General features: G+C 39.9%; 1 protein-coding gene across 3 annotated transcripts in view; it reads right to left on the bottom strand.

The window, feature by feature from the left end:
- Positions 1 to 16,529, bottom strand: part of LOC128369548 (receptor-type tyrosine-protein phosphatase F) — a 181,655-nt gene that overhangs the window by 94,320 nt on the left and 70,806 nt on the right. For 2 of the 3 annotated variants that reach the window (XM_053330624.1, XM_053330623.1), the window contains exons 3-4: positions 9,403 to 9,548; positions 8,321 to 8,462 (exon numbers count right to left, since the gene is read on the bottom strand). In XM_053330624.1, coding sequence (XP_053186599.1) covers positions 8,321 to 8,462; positions 9,403 to 9,548 — 288 coding nt within the window. Of the gene's footprint in view, positions 1 to 8,320; positions 8,463 to 8,752; positions 8,834 to 9,402; positions 9,549 to 16,529 lie in introns of those variants that run through there. The other variant, XM_053330625.1, reaches the window with a different exon arrangement.

Here is a 16,529-nt window from a genome sequence, read left to right as displayed (position 1 = left end):
ATAGCCCTGTCTGTTCATGACAATATGCAAATATTGATGGATGTGCATGCCTTGTCACATCTCCAATATCTTGTGGAAGCCAGGTGAGGAGTTCAATATGCCCTGACGATCAACAGTGGCTTCAGCTTCAAGTTTAAAACACTGACAAGCTACAACTTTGGTCTCAATATATGTTTGACAGCAGCCAGAAGCAACATTGTTTTTTATGTTTTTTTTAACTATGTAAGAGATGAAGCACAGAGACTGGAACACCTTTGTAATAACGTGAAATCGAGAACAAACTGCAATGAACATTACCACCCGGTGGCTAATTATGATACGTTTGTGGTTAGGATGATATCATACTGTGGCATGTTCTGCTCTCTATGATCTCCAAATTAGGGCAGTATTTAAGTAGGTTTAGCATGAGGAAAAGTTTGGATGCCTTCCCAAAAAGTCTAGCGCTGACATCAGCATTATCAACATTTTAGATTATAAGAACAAGAAGAAATTCTTCAGCACAAATTTTAACATTTTCTTTTTCCTGCTTTTTGAACTTCAAAGTTTGAGCAAACATGTTCTTTAGGGGGAAGTGGAGAACTCTGAAGCGTTAAAATAGCCTGTACTTTTTTTTTTTTCAAAAGCAGTGGTTGAAGAAACCTAAATCCGCTCTTGAGTCATTAAGACAGGCTGCAGACATTCTTTTGAGGTTTTAATACCAAATTACATGCTTTCAACAATGTAGAAAGTTGTTGAAAGCAGACAAAAGCTGCGATCATCACACAGCTTTTAAACAACTGATCTAAGTCACTACCTGTGCTAAGAAAAAACATAAAAAGATTCTTAAACTCTACTTTAATTCCATAGTTACACACAATTACATTTCTAACTCTTAGTTTCCCTATCTTCTACCAACCACTTTCTTTTCTTATGTTTACTGATGGATCTCTCTCTCTCTCCCTCTCTCTCTCTCTCTCTCTCTCTCTCTCTCTCTCTCTCTCTCCCTCTCTCTCTCTCCCTCTCTCTCCCTCTCTCTCTCTACCCCCCGAGGTAACAGACATGATCAGCACCGATGGCACGGGCATACCAAACATCATAGATACATTTTGCCAAAAGCATGGAGCAATTGATGGACAAGTACAGATGATAAAATGTTGCCCCAAAGCAAGAATGACTCCATCCAGAAGTCTTGAAATATTTAATCTCATGTCAAACAGATTTCAACTAACGAGAGACAAATTTAACAAGTAATTAAAAATTTAAGTTACTTATCAATTATAGCACTTTAGTCTTACATTTTTGTACTTAAAAAAACATCCCCTCCGTATTACATTCTGGAAATCTGTTTCCTTGCCTTTTTTTGTTGCTTGTTTAAAAAAAAAAGTTTATATAATTTTTTGATCACACAAAGAAAGACTGGAGCACAAGGTCAGAAACAAATCAAGCCAGCTGAGATTCCTAAGAGATTTAGTGTTGCACTCAGGGACGCTTCAACAAGGGTTGCTGCGGTTGGTTAAAGCCACCCACACCAACCCATCTCAACAAACTGCTTATTTACATTCCTGTGTATTGAACAAACTTAGGCTTGATTTGTTGAGCAGGGAAGAATATCCAGTAATATCAGAATATCAGTAAAGCAGAATTATTTACATTCTGATTTGTCTTCATTTAATGTATTAGTCTTTTGTGATTTTCCTTGGTTAAAAACAAGTTTATGTTCATGTTTCTTTTTAATTCCTTGTGTATAAGTTGATAAACAAGGTCTACAATATAACTCAGGTGTTACAACCAAACCTAGGAACTGCCCTTGGAAGTGAGGATGTAAGGATGCATATTGTGTGGCCAGCAGAGAGTCCACCCTGCCATATTGTGTAAGTCCTTGGGAGTAGCATGCATAGACAGATGCAGTTTGTATCTGTCAGTCTGGATATGATCTACGATGCTGGGCCTCCAGCCAGCAGATGGTGAGAGAAATTAAATCTGTGACACAGATCGCCACAATGGAGCTCAGAAATACTGTAGGGGGGGCTACACCTGTAGATATGTGTGTGTGTGTGTGTGTGTGCATCGGTTTGCGTGAGCATGCGTGTCCCTGAATGATTTTGTGTGCGTGCAAGTTTCGGCTTCTGTATTCTTACAGCATGTTGTGACAAATAACAGCCCTGCCTAGAACGGAAGCCAAACCTGTTCTGCCAAAAGTAAGCTCCAACATTCACCGACTGTATAATTTTCATTTACAGTCTATGCAGGGTTAAACACAGTAAACTGACCGCACAGTTCCTTAAAGAATACGACGGAACAGCTATTAAAATGACAACATGAGCATTACAGTAACACAGCATTCAAGAAAAGAAAGAAAGAGAGTGAGAAAGTAATGTGAGGGAATAGCAGTTACACAACAGACCGTATTTTGGTTATTGTGCATGATTTGAATAGTACGAAGGAAAGGAGAGGATTAAGTTGTAAGGAGCAGGGCTTGGTATTAAATCATTCTGATATAGCTTCTGTATGTATTTATCTTGCCTGGGAAGAGGCGCAATGAGATTTCTATGCTGTTTATCCAGTCAGGTTTGTTGTCCGCACTTGCCTGGCTCCTGAGATATTTATTACTGGCATTGTGTCGCAGTCATTTTCTGCCTCTGCACCGGGGACTATAATGCATGCCAAACAAATAAAGGCCTTTTCTAACCGGTGAGGCCGTAATTTGTTTACTGCCACCAAACACAGGGCCACTAAATACAGTCAACACAGTAAAGCTGGGACACTGTACTGATTTCCATTTTGAAAAAAGTCAAACTGTGTCAAAAAAAGCCAATGAGTTTTTAACACAGCTGTATAATTATAGACTCTTTTCCCATCTTGAAATTACAATTATAAAATGGACTGAAAAAAATGGATAAAAATACTAATGTAACAAGGTGTTCAGTCCAAAGTATGTTGTTTAAGAGACGTGATAAGATACGGTGTACCTTTATTGATACTTCGTAGGGGAGATTCAATTAAGTGGTAAAATAGATTGACATGTTTTCCCAAGCAAAGGCTTATTTCTTTCTCTACCAGAGAAGCTTTGAATCCTTGCATATTTCTAGCTTGACCTTTTCCAAAAAATCAAATTTCTACTCGACATTTCATGTTCAAAATGAGTTGCCAGGGAACTTCAAAAAGTTGTGCAGCTGGTCTGAAGGAGAACCTTTCTAATTCACGGTCTGACAGCGCAGGATTCCGGTAATGATGGGGCTTTTGATCTGGTACCATTAGATAACATTCCTCCCTTCTAGAGACAGGTCCGCTGTCTCCCAAAGGACAAGAGAATGTTCTCCAGCACAGCAGAAAAGGCTAGAATATACCTGAATTTCTGCTCTCATTTAAGGAATCTTCTTGGGTCACGGGGACCCCAATTTGATGTTGACATTATGGAGGAATTTTGCTGTAACTACAGCCAGTGTGTAAGCAGATAGGGGTTAGGATTTTCACTTTCGTGGGGTTTGATAAAATATCTTTAATCCACTTTGGCTGGATTAAAGATTTCTGGCTTTCAACACTCACTTGTATTCTTGCTTTAGAAATACATGAACTAATGCAGAACAAACACTAATTTGAGCCGTTTCATTCGTTTGCCATAAAAGGAAATAAAAGCAGCTCTAATGCTTTGCCAATAGCGTTCTTTCTGTTTGTGTTGAATCACCTCACTAACTCTCTTGCTGATTCGCTTTTTTACTTAGGAAATAGGAATAATTATTTTCTAAGTTACAAGAAAGCCTTTCCCAAGACTTGTCAATGTTGCAATTTGCCAATAAAACTATGTATGATTTTGCCTGAGGCCATTTCATCAGATTTTGGCTGTGGTTTTGGGAAAAAACTTCAGCTTCCAAATGTGAAAACAGTCACTCTATCAATTGCACCACTGAGCCTCATCACTTTTATCATCACCATTAGTGTCACGACATGACTTCGACACCACCTTAGTCATTTCTTGATCTGAGTCATTGCATTTTACATTTTACATGCTCATCAAATGTTAACGGCGATGAAAATGTGAAATATTGCCTTGACATGGAGACGTGGCAGCACACTGCATTTAAGACTGATGTTGTGAGCTGAGATGTCTTCCCTGGCCGGCAGTAGTTTATTTCATACATCACCAAGACAAGCACCATTTACCTGGACATTTACTGAGGCAGTTCAATTCAAGAGTAGCGCTCAAGGTCAGAACATAGGCATCGTTACCAGTGTAATGACTCATTGTTCCCTCTGGTCATCTCTCCATACCACCCTACAGCATCATATCACCTCACTGTCCACTACATTCAACACAGAGAGATAAAAAAGGATAGATACACAGAGAAAAAGGTATACAGAAAGAAACGGAAATGAAAGACAGGCGAAGAGAGCAGGGAATGAAAGACTGATGGCAATAATATTTCTCAATCACACCTCCCTCACACCTCTGGTCTCAGCATCGTCTGCATCATTATTTATCCATACAGGTCAGACCTTCACACGGCTGACTGACTTTTTTCTCTGGTACAGTTTGAAACTTTATTTTGCATGTAGAATATTATTCGAAACATCACATTGAGAAAAAAAACGAGTTGTAGCCTCAGATGATGACTTGATGATGAGTGTGACAACAATAAAGGGACGCGACTCTATACTTTCATACTACTCAACGTGAGGACTGGCTGAGCTGACTTTGGGCCTGTATGTAAGTCTTAGTGGTGTGACCTCTCAGGCGGGGGCGTGAGAACCGCCGTGAACAAAGAGCGGGGTTGTTACAGCGTGACATAATTACAGAGTGACTTGAGACTCATGACTGCAAACGTGCTAAAGCCCAACTTGGCTAGTGTGAAAACCTGCCTTTGCAGCTCCTCGCAGGTGAGTGGCACAATAACCCCCCCCCAGGTAGAGAAAAAGATGAGGAAGAAAAAAGAAAGAGACGATCGGTCAACTACGGTCAGAACTAATTAATTGATGTTGAAACTATATGTTCCATATAAGGATTGGTAACATACATTTTAGTCATTATTTGATAGCATTTTCATGGTTGACCCAGCCATATTGACTCATAACTGCCAGTTATGTCTACTTAAATGCATTAGTCAATACTTTAATATGACACTGGTGTTTTTAGGCCAACAATCTCTCAGTTCCTGAAGTTACACAACATACTGGCAGCACTGACAGAAAATCAATGCAGCCCCACTAAATTAGGCTAAAAATCCCACTCAAATGTTCTAGACATTGTAATGCACTCCAAACTAAATATTTTCCTTTATTAACTACAGCCTTCCTTTGAGCACGCTGAAGAGCATGTGTAAAGCTGCACCAGTATGACTCTCATAATCCATATTTTGCAGGATTGGCATAACAAAATAAAGAGCCAGTATATGAAATAATCATAATTAATGCTCGACCTTCCTTTGCTCTGCTAAAACCTATAATCCAGATCGACTTAGTGGTATAATGACTTCACCATTCTCACTGCCTCTCCGGATAGAGGTGCTCAGTGTACTATGACAACTTCATGTGGCTGTAAAGTCACATGTATTTTAAAATCGTGGGGGAGTGTGAGGGTTTTCTTTTGGAGTGCAAAAACAAGAAGTCTTTACTTATGAAGTCATCTTTTCAACCTTTATATATTCTGGAAAGACTGGCTGAGACTGGCTGAGTTTTTCAGCAATGCTTGCCTTCATTCTCTTCACACAATCCCCATCTTTACATCTGGAGAGCTATAGTAGACAGTTACCATCTTGTATTATTGGTCAGCTTCACTGGAGAAACTACAGGTGGTTGCATATACTTTGCTCAAGGGCACCACAATACAATTCTGTTTACAGAGGCTTAGCGAGTTTCCTGGTCACTTTTTTTCCAGATTTTATTGTATGGGCTATGATTCGAAGCAGCTACATTCTGACGTGACATCAGCTTCTCAAACCTTCAGGCTTTCACTACCCCATTAAGGGGGAGGATCATTAGTCTCCGTCTATTTGGTGCTGCCCCAGTGTTTTCTTGTGTAGTGCTTCTGATATGAACTTGATGTATTGCTCGGCTACAAACAATAGTCTTAAAATAGAACTGAGCTGACGGCATTGCTGCATGAGGGGGTGTGTGCGTGTGTGTGTGTGTGTGTGTCAGTGAATATGCATGGATGTGTATTAGTGCATGTATGAACCCAACATGGGCTCTGAGTTGTCCAGCTGTCCTCTGGTTTCAGGACGAGCAGACTCAAGGGAGCTATTTTGATTAAATATGTTCTTCTGTAGTTCTGTTCTTACATTAACACATTGACACTTGTAAAGTCGTCTCCAGAGAAAAAAACAAACTACAACTTGCAAGGCTGAACGTTCTTTTGAACGTACCTTTCTTTACTGCATATAAAGATTTGTCTTTGTTTCCAATAATATATATTCTAATAGAGGGTGGGCAGCATGGATGTCTACCAAAATAACTTGGTAGTGCTATTAGAGTCCAGGTAAGAACATAAATATCTGTCTTTCTTTGCCTTGCTAAATGTTTCAACAAAATCTTCAACTTCAGTAGTCACTTGTTGACTTTGGCTGTCTGCCACTCCACTCTGGGCAGGTAGCGTAGACCTGGCTTGCTTGAGCATGCAGGCTGAGAGCAGCTGTCCACAGCTTCTTTTATGAGCCCACATTGTTTTGGTTTGTCAGACCAAAACAATGAGCTGTAAATGTCTCATCTCAACATATTTATCCAGACTCAGGTGTGGAATTATCAACACTAGCAGCCATCTCATATTACGTTACAAAGAGTCATTCAGTTCAGTGCCATTATAAAAATAATACTGCTTAAAGCCGTTCAGAATAGCTATTATGATGAAAGAAGAAATAGTAAGTATTGTGAAAAGTTAATTGTACTTCCACATCTATTTCAAGCCAAAATGGAGAATAGCTCTGCTACGGTTAAAGATGTAAATGTATGCTCTGTAAGTGTACTAGTAGGACTCTATGGATAAAAGCATCCGTCACATGACATATGCCTGACTCGACTTAGGAGTTAGCACAGCACACTGTAACACTGAGCACAGGATCACAGATAGAAGGTAACTTCATGCAAAGCACGTCTGCTGGTTACAACAGTTGCTCACTGTTGAGTAAGATTGTTGTCTGTCCTTATTCCACTTGAGGGAGGCTGAACTCTCCATTGCATGTTGCCCTAACACTACCACTGTGATTAATCTCATCTCATTCATGTGCATCTCATGTCATGTAAGTGTTTTGTTTATGCAGGCAACAGTGTTCCTTACAATACAGTGAAAAAGAGGGGTAGAAATAAAACCTTTCTTTGCGCAGGAGAAAAGTCCCTTTGGGAGGGTTATGCAAGCCCAGCCGATGATATCATCAAATCAGCGTGGACAGAAAAAAAAAAATAAGGGTGGGTGTAAGAAAGATGGGATTCAAACGGGGATGGAAAGGCTGTATTTGAATGAGAGGGAATCTGCTTTAATGCCAGTGTAATGGCTATGGACGGCCTTAATCCTCCCGCTGGCTAGCTCTGAAGCTTTTTTTTGAAAGTTTCTAATGAAATCAACCCCTGCGGTGACTAGCACCCACATGACAAAATTACAATCAATTAAGAAAGAAATTCATGCTCACAGCTCAGTGATATGGAAGGCTGAGCAGAGAGAGGTGCAGAACTTCTGTCCACATAAATCACACACATTAACAAGAAAAAGAAGGGGAAGGAGGTCCACAGAGGTCAAACTAGCCTGCAGGCATCGAGGGTAGCCCTACATGTGGAGAGCACTCTAAAAACTGCTTATACTGTATGTCCATGCAGAGTATTTCTCTTCGGGTTCTATGGATGTGCCGGCATTGACCTATACAGGTTTATTGAAGTCACATGTTATCTGTTATCTATCATTACTCACAATGAGGCTGTTGATGAGGCAATTGCTGCTTTTTTATATTGACAATGGCATTGATTTGTTTTGGCAGATGACTCAGAAACGACTACGTGACTCATTGCAGGAGGAAGAGATAAAGTAAATACAGCATTGTAGTTAATAAACGGAAAATAATAAATACGACTGGATTCTAGGTCATACATTTGCTGAATTGCTAACCTGTATGCTATCTTATTTAAAAACGCATTCCTTGCATTTTTGTTCACCTTGTGGAGTTTACATTAAGATATATCTGCTCTACTATGACACTGCCAATACCAAGAATCCTTGGAGCTTGCATATGTTTATGTATGAATTATTAAAGCAAACATTCATATTTGCTTATGGATATATTGGAATAAAAGCATCAAAACCAGCAGCAGAAAACAGAGGAGGGGTTAAAGAAAAGAAAGAGTGAGCAAAAAGAAATCTTACCTTCAAGCACTGTAAGCTTGGCACTGGTGTTGATCTCGCCAGCACTGTTGGTGGCTGTGCACTCATAAATGGCTTCGTCTCTGTGTGTGCGCAGTGGCTGGATCCGCAGTACGGAGCCCGAACCATCATCAAACTCAATCACCTAGGAGAGCCGGAGCAAAGCAAAGGGCAGGAATGTTTATTTTAAGGGGTCTCCTTTTCTTCTCCCTGGATTTCACTTCATTGTAACATACAAATAACATTCATTTCTACATGTAGATTACTGTTTTCTTGATTTTTTATGCTTCTCATCTGGGGTTAAAAGATAAACTTTTGTCACTTTTGCAGCTTTCTCAAAGGCTATTTTCATGTCCTACTGCAAAATCAGACTTTTCAGAAGTAGCAGCTGAGTCTTTTTGTTAGTCTTGTAAAAAAAAAATTGACATAATGTACCCCAGATTTCCTCTTCAATAGAGAAAAGCCACATCCATTATGTTTAGAAGTCATGACTGTATGAAGTTATATCCAAAAGCACTGTGTGGTACAAGGAACGTATTAAGGAATAGCAACCAAGAATATAAACCAATAGTACCCTCAGCCACCACAGCTACTTTAGAAGAAACACGGAAACAGTGTGAGATCCCACCTAGGGGTATATTTTTCTGTTCATATGGGTTCAAAAGAGGGAGGGGAAACATATCAAGAAATACATCAAGGGGATGCATGGCCAAAGATGGTGGAGCTGAGAAACAGAAGGGGAAGGATGAGGGTGTGAAAAGACTAAGAGAGAGATGAAGCAGACTATATAAATCAAGATGGATGGAGATTAAAGAGAAGGGAAGCCTGTCTGGTCTCGCTTGGAGAAAAAAATAAAGTTGGTGTGATGCTCAATAACAGGGCAATTGATTGTGTGTGCTTTGCGTGAATGCTGTGAGTGTGAACGCATGTGTGGATCCATCTGTGCTAATGAGAGACGCTTACAGAGGCAATTTAAAGCCCATGTGTGTTGTGTTTTATCACGTGTGTTGTGTTTGAATCTGTCTGTATTTATCTGTAAATTTGAGTTCATGTGTGAGTGTTCAAAGTCACGCATGAGTGCTCACCTCAAAGCGTTGAGAGCTGACTTTCTTGCCTTTCTTCATCCAGGTAATTCGGGGTTTGGGCTCCCCGGCGGCCTGGCACACAAACGACGCAACTCCGCCTGAGATGCCCGTCTGGTCCTCTGGGGATTTGACAAAACTTGGCAAGCCTGAGGAGGATGAAGCAAAGGGGGCAGAGGGAGATGGAGAGAGATAAAATGAAGGAGGAGAAGGGGAGATGTAAAGGTAATGTTAGTGCCTAATGCCAGTCACGCTACCATGTAAAACCTGGTTATCTAAGCATATCACTTTCTCCCCACAAAGGAAACAATGAAAAAACCCACACAGGTATTGCTGCACACACCTGCAGCTCAGTCATGGGAGAAACATCCAGTCATTGTGTGGCTGTCTGTCACTGTATCATGTTGAATTTCTCACCTTTGCTTTGGCATACCATTTGAAAGAAGGGCACATTTTGTCACCTACAGTTCTATCTATTGAACATAAGGGATTGTGTTAAACCCAACAGTGAACCAGAGATAGCAGATCAACTCACACCCTTCCATAAGAGATGTCTGCCAGATGAAAACTGCTGGCAAATTAGACACTTTGGGAGTTCATCATGTTTTTAAGCATTCAAACATCAAGCATTTTTTGGCTGATGAGGCTGTACAACTGGTTGGCATATTCTAGAATCCAAAGCTACAACTATGTATTGAATCTGTAACCTCTTTATGGCTTCTGAACTGATAATGTGTGTTTACAAAAACACACAGGCTACCTTGGAGAACACCTAACTAGCAAACGTAGCTTTCCCTGTTTACCTTCAGGGTGTTTTTGAATACCACACCCAACATCATTGTACACAGGACAATGATGTGTGTGTTTCAGGGACAGCCTGTCAAAGTAGCAAGATGCTTCAATGAATACACCTCAGCACCCTGCTATACCTGCAATGCTTTGTTCTTTATTTACAACATCAGACATGCATAATATAAGTCTGGCTTCAACATAATACAATGTCCTTATTACCAGCTCTTGTTTCATCTCCAGAGTCATTAGAGAGGGAGGTGGGGAACACCTAAACCACAGTGGTGACAAGGAGACCACCCCGTGGAGACATGCACAAAGGGGTGAATCATTATGCTGCGTACACAGAGGAAACGCCAGCCATCCCTTGCGGAGCACACGCTGGGGAAAATCCTGCAATGGCTGCCACCACTCTTTCCTTTTTTATGTGTGCCAATATAACATTGGTGAGAGAAGTGTGGGAGGGGAGGAGGGGTTGAATATCTAGTTAGCATTAAAATTGTAGCTACCTCTGATATGGATAGAGCCTTTAGTGCACCCTTTCTCGTCATCCACCTGTTATATCATCACTCCCTGCCCTTACTTGGCTAGAGAAATGGAGGTGATGCTGACTGTCCTTGCTCGAGGACATCTATTCAGTTGAGCTTTCTTGAACCAATATAACAACGTACAATAAAAAAAGACACTGCAAGCATGCAGGCAGCGAGGTGAGTGTGCATGCATATCACTTTGATGTGAGATACTTATACACATACAAATGCAGCTAGCTGGAAGGACAGAGGCACTGGCATAAATATGAGTTTCATGCTTACTGTCCAAGCAGGACAATCCATGTAATACTGAATTGATTTCTTAAGTCACTAGCAAAATAAATTACATTCTAGTAAAAAAGACTACCATGGCTTGCCCCTATGTTATAATAATGTAATAGATGTTGTATTACTTGTTGGTTACTGTTGCTTACACTAAAATCAGTTGCACGCTCAAAATCTGACAGGCAGGCAGAGTTTCATGAATGACGTCAGAAATATCAGATTATAGTAGTGCAGTTGTAATTATAAACATTATCAGTCAAACAGAAGGTAATACCATGGCACTGCTGCATACACCCAATGTTAGAATGTACTTCTTTAAAAATCAAAACAGGTACTTATCTGACATTATTCAGATAAGAGTAAGATATTTACTTTGTCTTTTTGGAATCCAAAGTTTTATGACTTGTTTTTCTTTGTGTGATGCTTAATAGAACTGTCAAACTAGTTTGATTGAAGTAAATATGGTCCTTCTTGATAAGCAACAATCATTAACAAAAAATACTGCAACATCCACATCATTCAAAATAACAGTGGTATGATGAAGTCTCCTGCAGTGCAGTGTAGTATGTGTAGTATGCAGTGTAGAGTAGGCTGTTCTGCGTGCTTTGTGATACATAGTAATCCAACACATCTATCCATCCATCTGTGATTTGTGACCCCTTCATAGTACCTAAACCCACCTGACATTTAAATGATATTTTCGTCCTGGTTCTTCCACTGACAAGACTTAGACTGCAACAGCACAGCCATAAATCTTTTCTATAGCATCAGAATGTGCACATGCTAGCGACAGCAGGAGAGTTGTACTAATGATTCAGACATGATAAGCTCTTAAGAGTGTATGTCTGAACATGCACCAGTGCGTGCATGGATGGTGCGTAGGAATTCTCAGGACCTGATTATCACCATCCTGATTTCCAAGAGTTCCTGGTAACATCTGTCCATAGCAGTTCTATTTAAGTTGGTGTGACGGCTTTTGACTTTGTTGCTAAGGAGGAGGATCAGGCAGCATTAAACAGTTCTCAGCACATGCTTCAAATTAAAAGGATGTAAGCTCACTACCCATGTTTTTGCCACAATAATTTAGGGGAAGAACTACTAGATCTTAGAAATCATGGGGATTTTTAGGGATAAGTAGAGGAAGAGGTTAAACTGGCCCTCATTGAACCTTTCCCGCATTAATCCGCTTAACCAAGCTTCTCCTAAATTTCGATTGCTGTTCTATGACTTGAAGGCGAAACTATGGCAAATTCATCCGTCCATCGTTAATCCAGATCCCACCAAGCATTCACAATCACAAAATCTCAAATAGGTCTGTGGTGACCCTAAAACCATGACTTATGAACAGGGTTAATAGTGCTCCTAACACACTCAAACAGAAGAGTAGAAGCATTTATTTTTGGACTGTGACTGAGTTTTTGCTCCTCCATCACTGTGCCACCACTACTGGTGGGTGAGGATATCAAAATGTTGGGTTTTGTCAGTTCTTTTCTTCGAGAGAGAAAATCCAGCCTCGACCCTTTTTTTCTCTGCCTGTGTCCCATTTTCCTGGCTGTCAAGCAGTTGTCACATGAAAACAATGGCAGGGACGAGGTGGAAAACACATAAGCCTACCTATGCAAATCCTTCTTTCAGCACAAGACTGCAAGCTTTGAGCTGAGCTCTTTCTAGACTTTCATACATCAAATTCAAAACTCCTATTTTGACACACATGGGTTTTAATGCATGCTTTCTTCTCTTTTATAAAGAAGGTACTGCCATAGCTGTCAACCCAGTACTGGTTATAGGGTGCCTGAATTTCAAGGTTGGTCTTATCAACTTTTGAATACTCATAATTACCATTGCTCAAAATAACCAGACTAATGCATGTTCTAATTGTTGTAACTATCATGTAAACACCTAAACTGGGTTATCTTAGTCATCATCAAACAAGATAAACATATCTGAATAGGACAATCATTCAAATTACTGCGTATTAAGGACACTGAGCTTGCTGGAACAACTGGAAACGAATCAGTAGCATACCCAAGGAGTTTGTTAGTATCTATGTACTCCTGAACCAAATGGCCACTGAACAAAAACTTAACCTTGGTGAGATAAAGAGATCAATAAACTTTCTGAAGCTATTACTTGTCTTGAAATGCAGAAAGCAGGTTAGACTTTCTGGAGGATGAGCCAAAGACCTTAAAAGAAACTCCACTAGCCACCTACAGGACAGATCAAGGCACAGCTAACAATTCCAAGCCGACATTCCCGGGGAAAAATGTGAGGGTAGGGATCCTGAATCATTCCTATCTGGGCTTATCCCAGCCATGCTTGGATTAGACTTTGTGTCTGGTCTGGTGAATGATCATTGTTGCAGTATCTCACCAGTTCAGAGGGGGCTAGCCAGCTTCAGAAGATCCTTATTGCTTGGTTTCTTAACTGGCGGCATATAGAGAGAGATTTGCTGAAACGGCAACCTTGTCCGAATCTTTCAAGACTTTTCTTTGGAGGTGGTGGCCCTTCGGCAGATTACGTGAATACACAAAGTTGCTCCATCAAATTAAAGGCCCATTCAAGTTAAGATACCCTGCTGTACTATACATTACAACTTTTGTGAAGGAGAAGAGATTTGAGGACCCCAAGTCCCTCATTTCTATGGAAGGTTTGGTTATATTGTGGTATTAAGATGGTGGGTGACTTATATAATATACTACTCTGAAACCTTTTGCTAATCTGATGTTTGGAGGGAGAAGTTGTTGATGACGAGGGAGAAGTTGTAAGTGGTTTTGGTAAGGTACTTGGGATTGATGATGATCATGTCTGATTTATGACAATTTAGTTTGAGGAAGTTGGTTTACATCTATGATTTAACTTCAGTGAGTCAGTTGGTTAGAGTGAAGTGAGTTGCAATAGTTGCTTGAACAGCCTCTTTCATTTAATCAAAGACACATCTTAACAAAAATAATGCCCTCACCATGTTTTCTTTATAGTGAACTGCATGTCACCGGCCCAATATGAAGGGCCACCCTAAAGACTTTGAAAGTTGACAAAGGTGTCAAAACATCAAACTTAGGTTATAAAATGGAGTGGAAGCCAAAATATGTAGGGGTCCGCCAGTGGAAATGCATGGTACCAGTTCGTCGGTAGAGTTACCTCTTATGAAAGACTCTCCTACAGGCTGGCACACAAAGTAAACACCTTTGTTAAAAAAAGATCATATAAATAGATCTTAGAGAAGATGACAAGCATTGATTTCCACTGGCAGAAACATCATTTGTGGTCATATTCATTATTTTTCCTGCAATCATTACTGTTAGTTTACACAACTGCTTTTTTCTGCTGCTTTTGCTGTGGTTTCTCTTGATTAGTTATCTTTGATATGCTTTTCATTGATAATATTCCATTCACTGGTCTGACATTATTATAGTATGACCATTTCTTATATGCTAAAATATCAAGAAGATCGATATTTGTATACCATGCCAATGCTCAACAAATAAATTGCTCATCATAAAAAAAGTAGAACAAAAAGGCTTTCATGTTATAACTAATGAATGGAATAAATAATTCATCAAAGCAAAAAGCAATACACACCCTCAATTGTGTCAACAAATAAGGTCTTTCTTGTATTGTACCACATCCTGTCAGAAATTAACCTAATTATCCAATGAATCACTGGGTTATTACTTAAATTAATGCAGACAATTTTAACCCTTTATGTTCAAAACCTATATATACAAAGTGTGAGCTTGATCTAGTAGTAATTATAAGAAGATGTTACAGTATTTAGCATTTACTAATGTAGTAAGTATGTACTCAAAGCAGGTGTTTTTCTCACTTAAAAACACAAAGATGCTTGTCTGCTTCGTCGACTTGAAATTTTAATTTGACCCTGAGGGCAGGCTATTGACAGATCAGTAGAGATCCCTGGTTTTGACAGCATTGAGGGAGCCTAGAGTCTAATAAGCTGCTGATTGCTCTGTGTGTGGGGGATTAAACAGCTTCTCTCAGTTAACCTAATGCCTACAGCAGTATTTGTGAGGTCTGAGGTCATCAGAGAGATGAAAGGTATGGAGTTCCCAGACTCTGGGTTCCTTTGGTGATCAGGAACACCTGTTACTGTACACTACACAGTTACTGACTGGAACAACACAAGGAAATGGGTTTGATGAATAAACTGATGAATATGGGTTTTTTTAGGACAAGAGCAGATGTGAGCTTATAGTAGGTTATGTAACATGTATATTTATACATTTTTTCCACACACAGTCAACACATAATTGTGGTACTTTTTCCTAGCAACTATACACTTTTCTCTTTTTCCTTGTCAGGGGCCTCAGAGCAACGATTGTAATAAATGCAGAGACAGCAGGGAGTGTCGCGTAAATGGCACTTGTGTGGCTAACAATTAGTGTATTCCCAAGCATGCCAGAGTACGCAATGAGAGCTACTCTGGAGTGTAGAGTATCAGGGATCGATATGCACGCGGCAGAGAGAAAACCAAACCATTAATTCTTATTAATAATGGATTAGCAAGTTATCATTTTCATGAGGCAACACTTAGTGGAAATTTGTCTGATGGCATCAGCACTGCTTGTTTTAATGGAACACTTCCATTAAGGCCTTTTCAGGCCATTAGCAGGCAACTTGTTTGCAATTAATTCCATATAAAGCTGCCTTCCCTGCAAGTTATTTACCCCGATAAAGTCAACTGCTCTTCAGGCTGTTTGTTTAAACCAATAAACATCATGTTTTCTATCTGCACTTCTGTTTTACTGCTGAACACCAAAGAACATTATGGGGTTTTCCCTAAATGACACATATAAGTACATAGCAGGTGTTCTAATTTATGAGGCTGAATTGTAGGTCTGGTTGATATGAAGCAGGGTTACCAATACACAGCCCCTGCTGGCCAAAGCCAAAGGTGGATGTAAGACAGTAAGGATGATTTCAGTTCAGGTTATTTCACTGAAATGTCTTTCAGTGGCTGTATTGGAAATATTTCCCTTGGTACAAGGATCCAAATCCAACTAGGATGCTAAAATCTCTGTTTGCTGGATGGTCCAGTTTCCTCGCACCACCCACTCACACTCATTTACAGTCAGTTCTCCCTGAATTCACTTGTGTAACACAATAACCAAAGAAACTTTTTTTTAAAATAATAGTGTAGTGGCCGAACACTGATGGAACTTCGTAAGCTTTATCACAAGAGCAATGTGAGTCATCCCGCTGAGATACTGTAGACAAAATGTCTAAACTTATGGAAGAGAAAGCGAAAAGGAAAACATCAAACTAACAATACTCCAGTGGACCATGAGAAACGGGCTTTCTATCAGGCCTTCCAGTCTTCAGTGAATTATTCAAGACAAAGAAGAACAAGAACTCTAAGTGCAATTATCGTTCACTCCTCTCTTCCCAGTATGAGCAACATTAATATAATGGCTTTCATCTTCTCAAGCCGATTATGATCCAGGGAGACATCTCTCAAGTCCACACTCCCTCTCTTCTCTTCTGTCAGTCAGTATATGACATTTGGAGGGG

Source organism: Scomber japonicus, chromosome 12 (genome assembly GCF_027409825.1).
Source record: "Scomber japonicus isolate fScoJap1 chromosome 12, fScoJap1.pri, whole genome shotgun sequence".
Taxonomy (NCBI): domain Eukaryota; kingdom Metazoa; phylum Chordata; class Actinopteri; order Scombriformes; family Scombridae; genus Scomber; species Scomber japonicus.
This window is presented reverse-complemented; position numbering and strand designations above follow the sequence as displayed.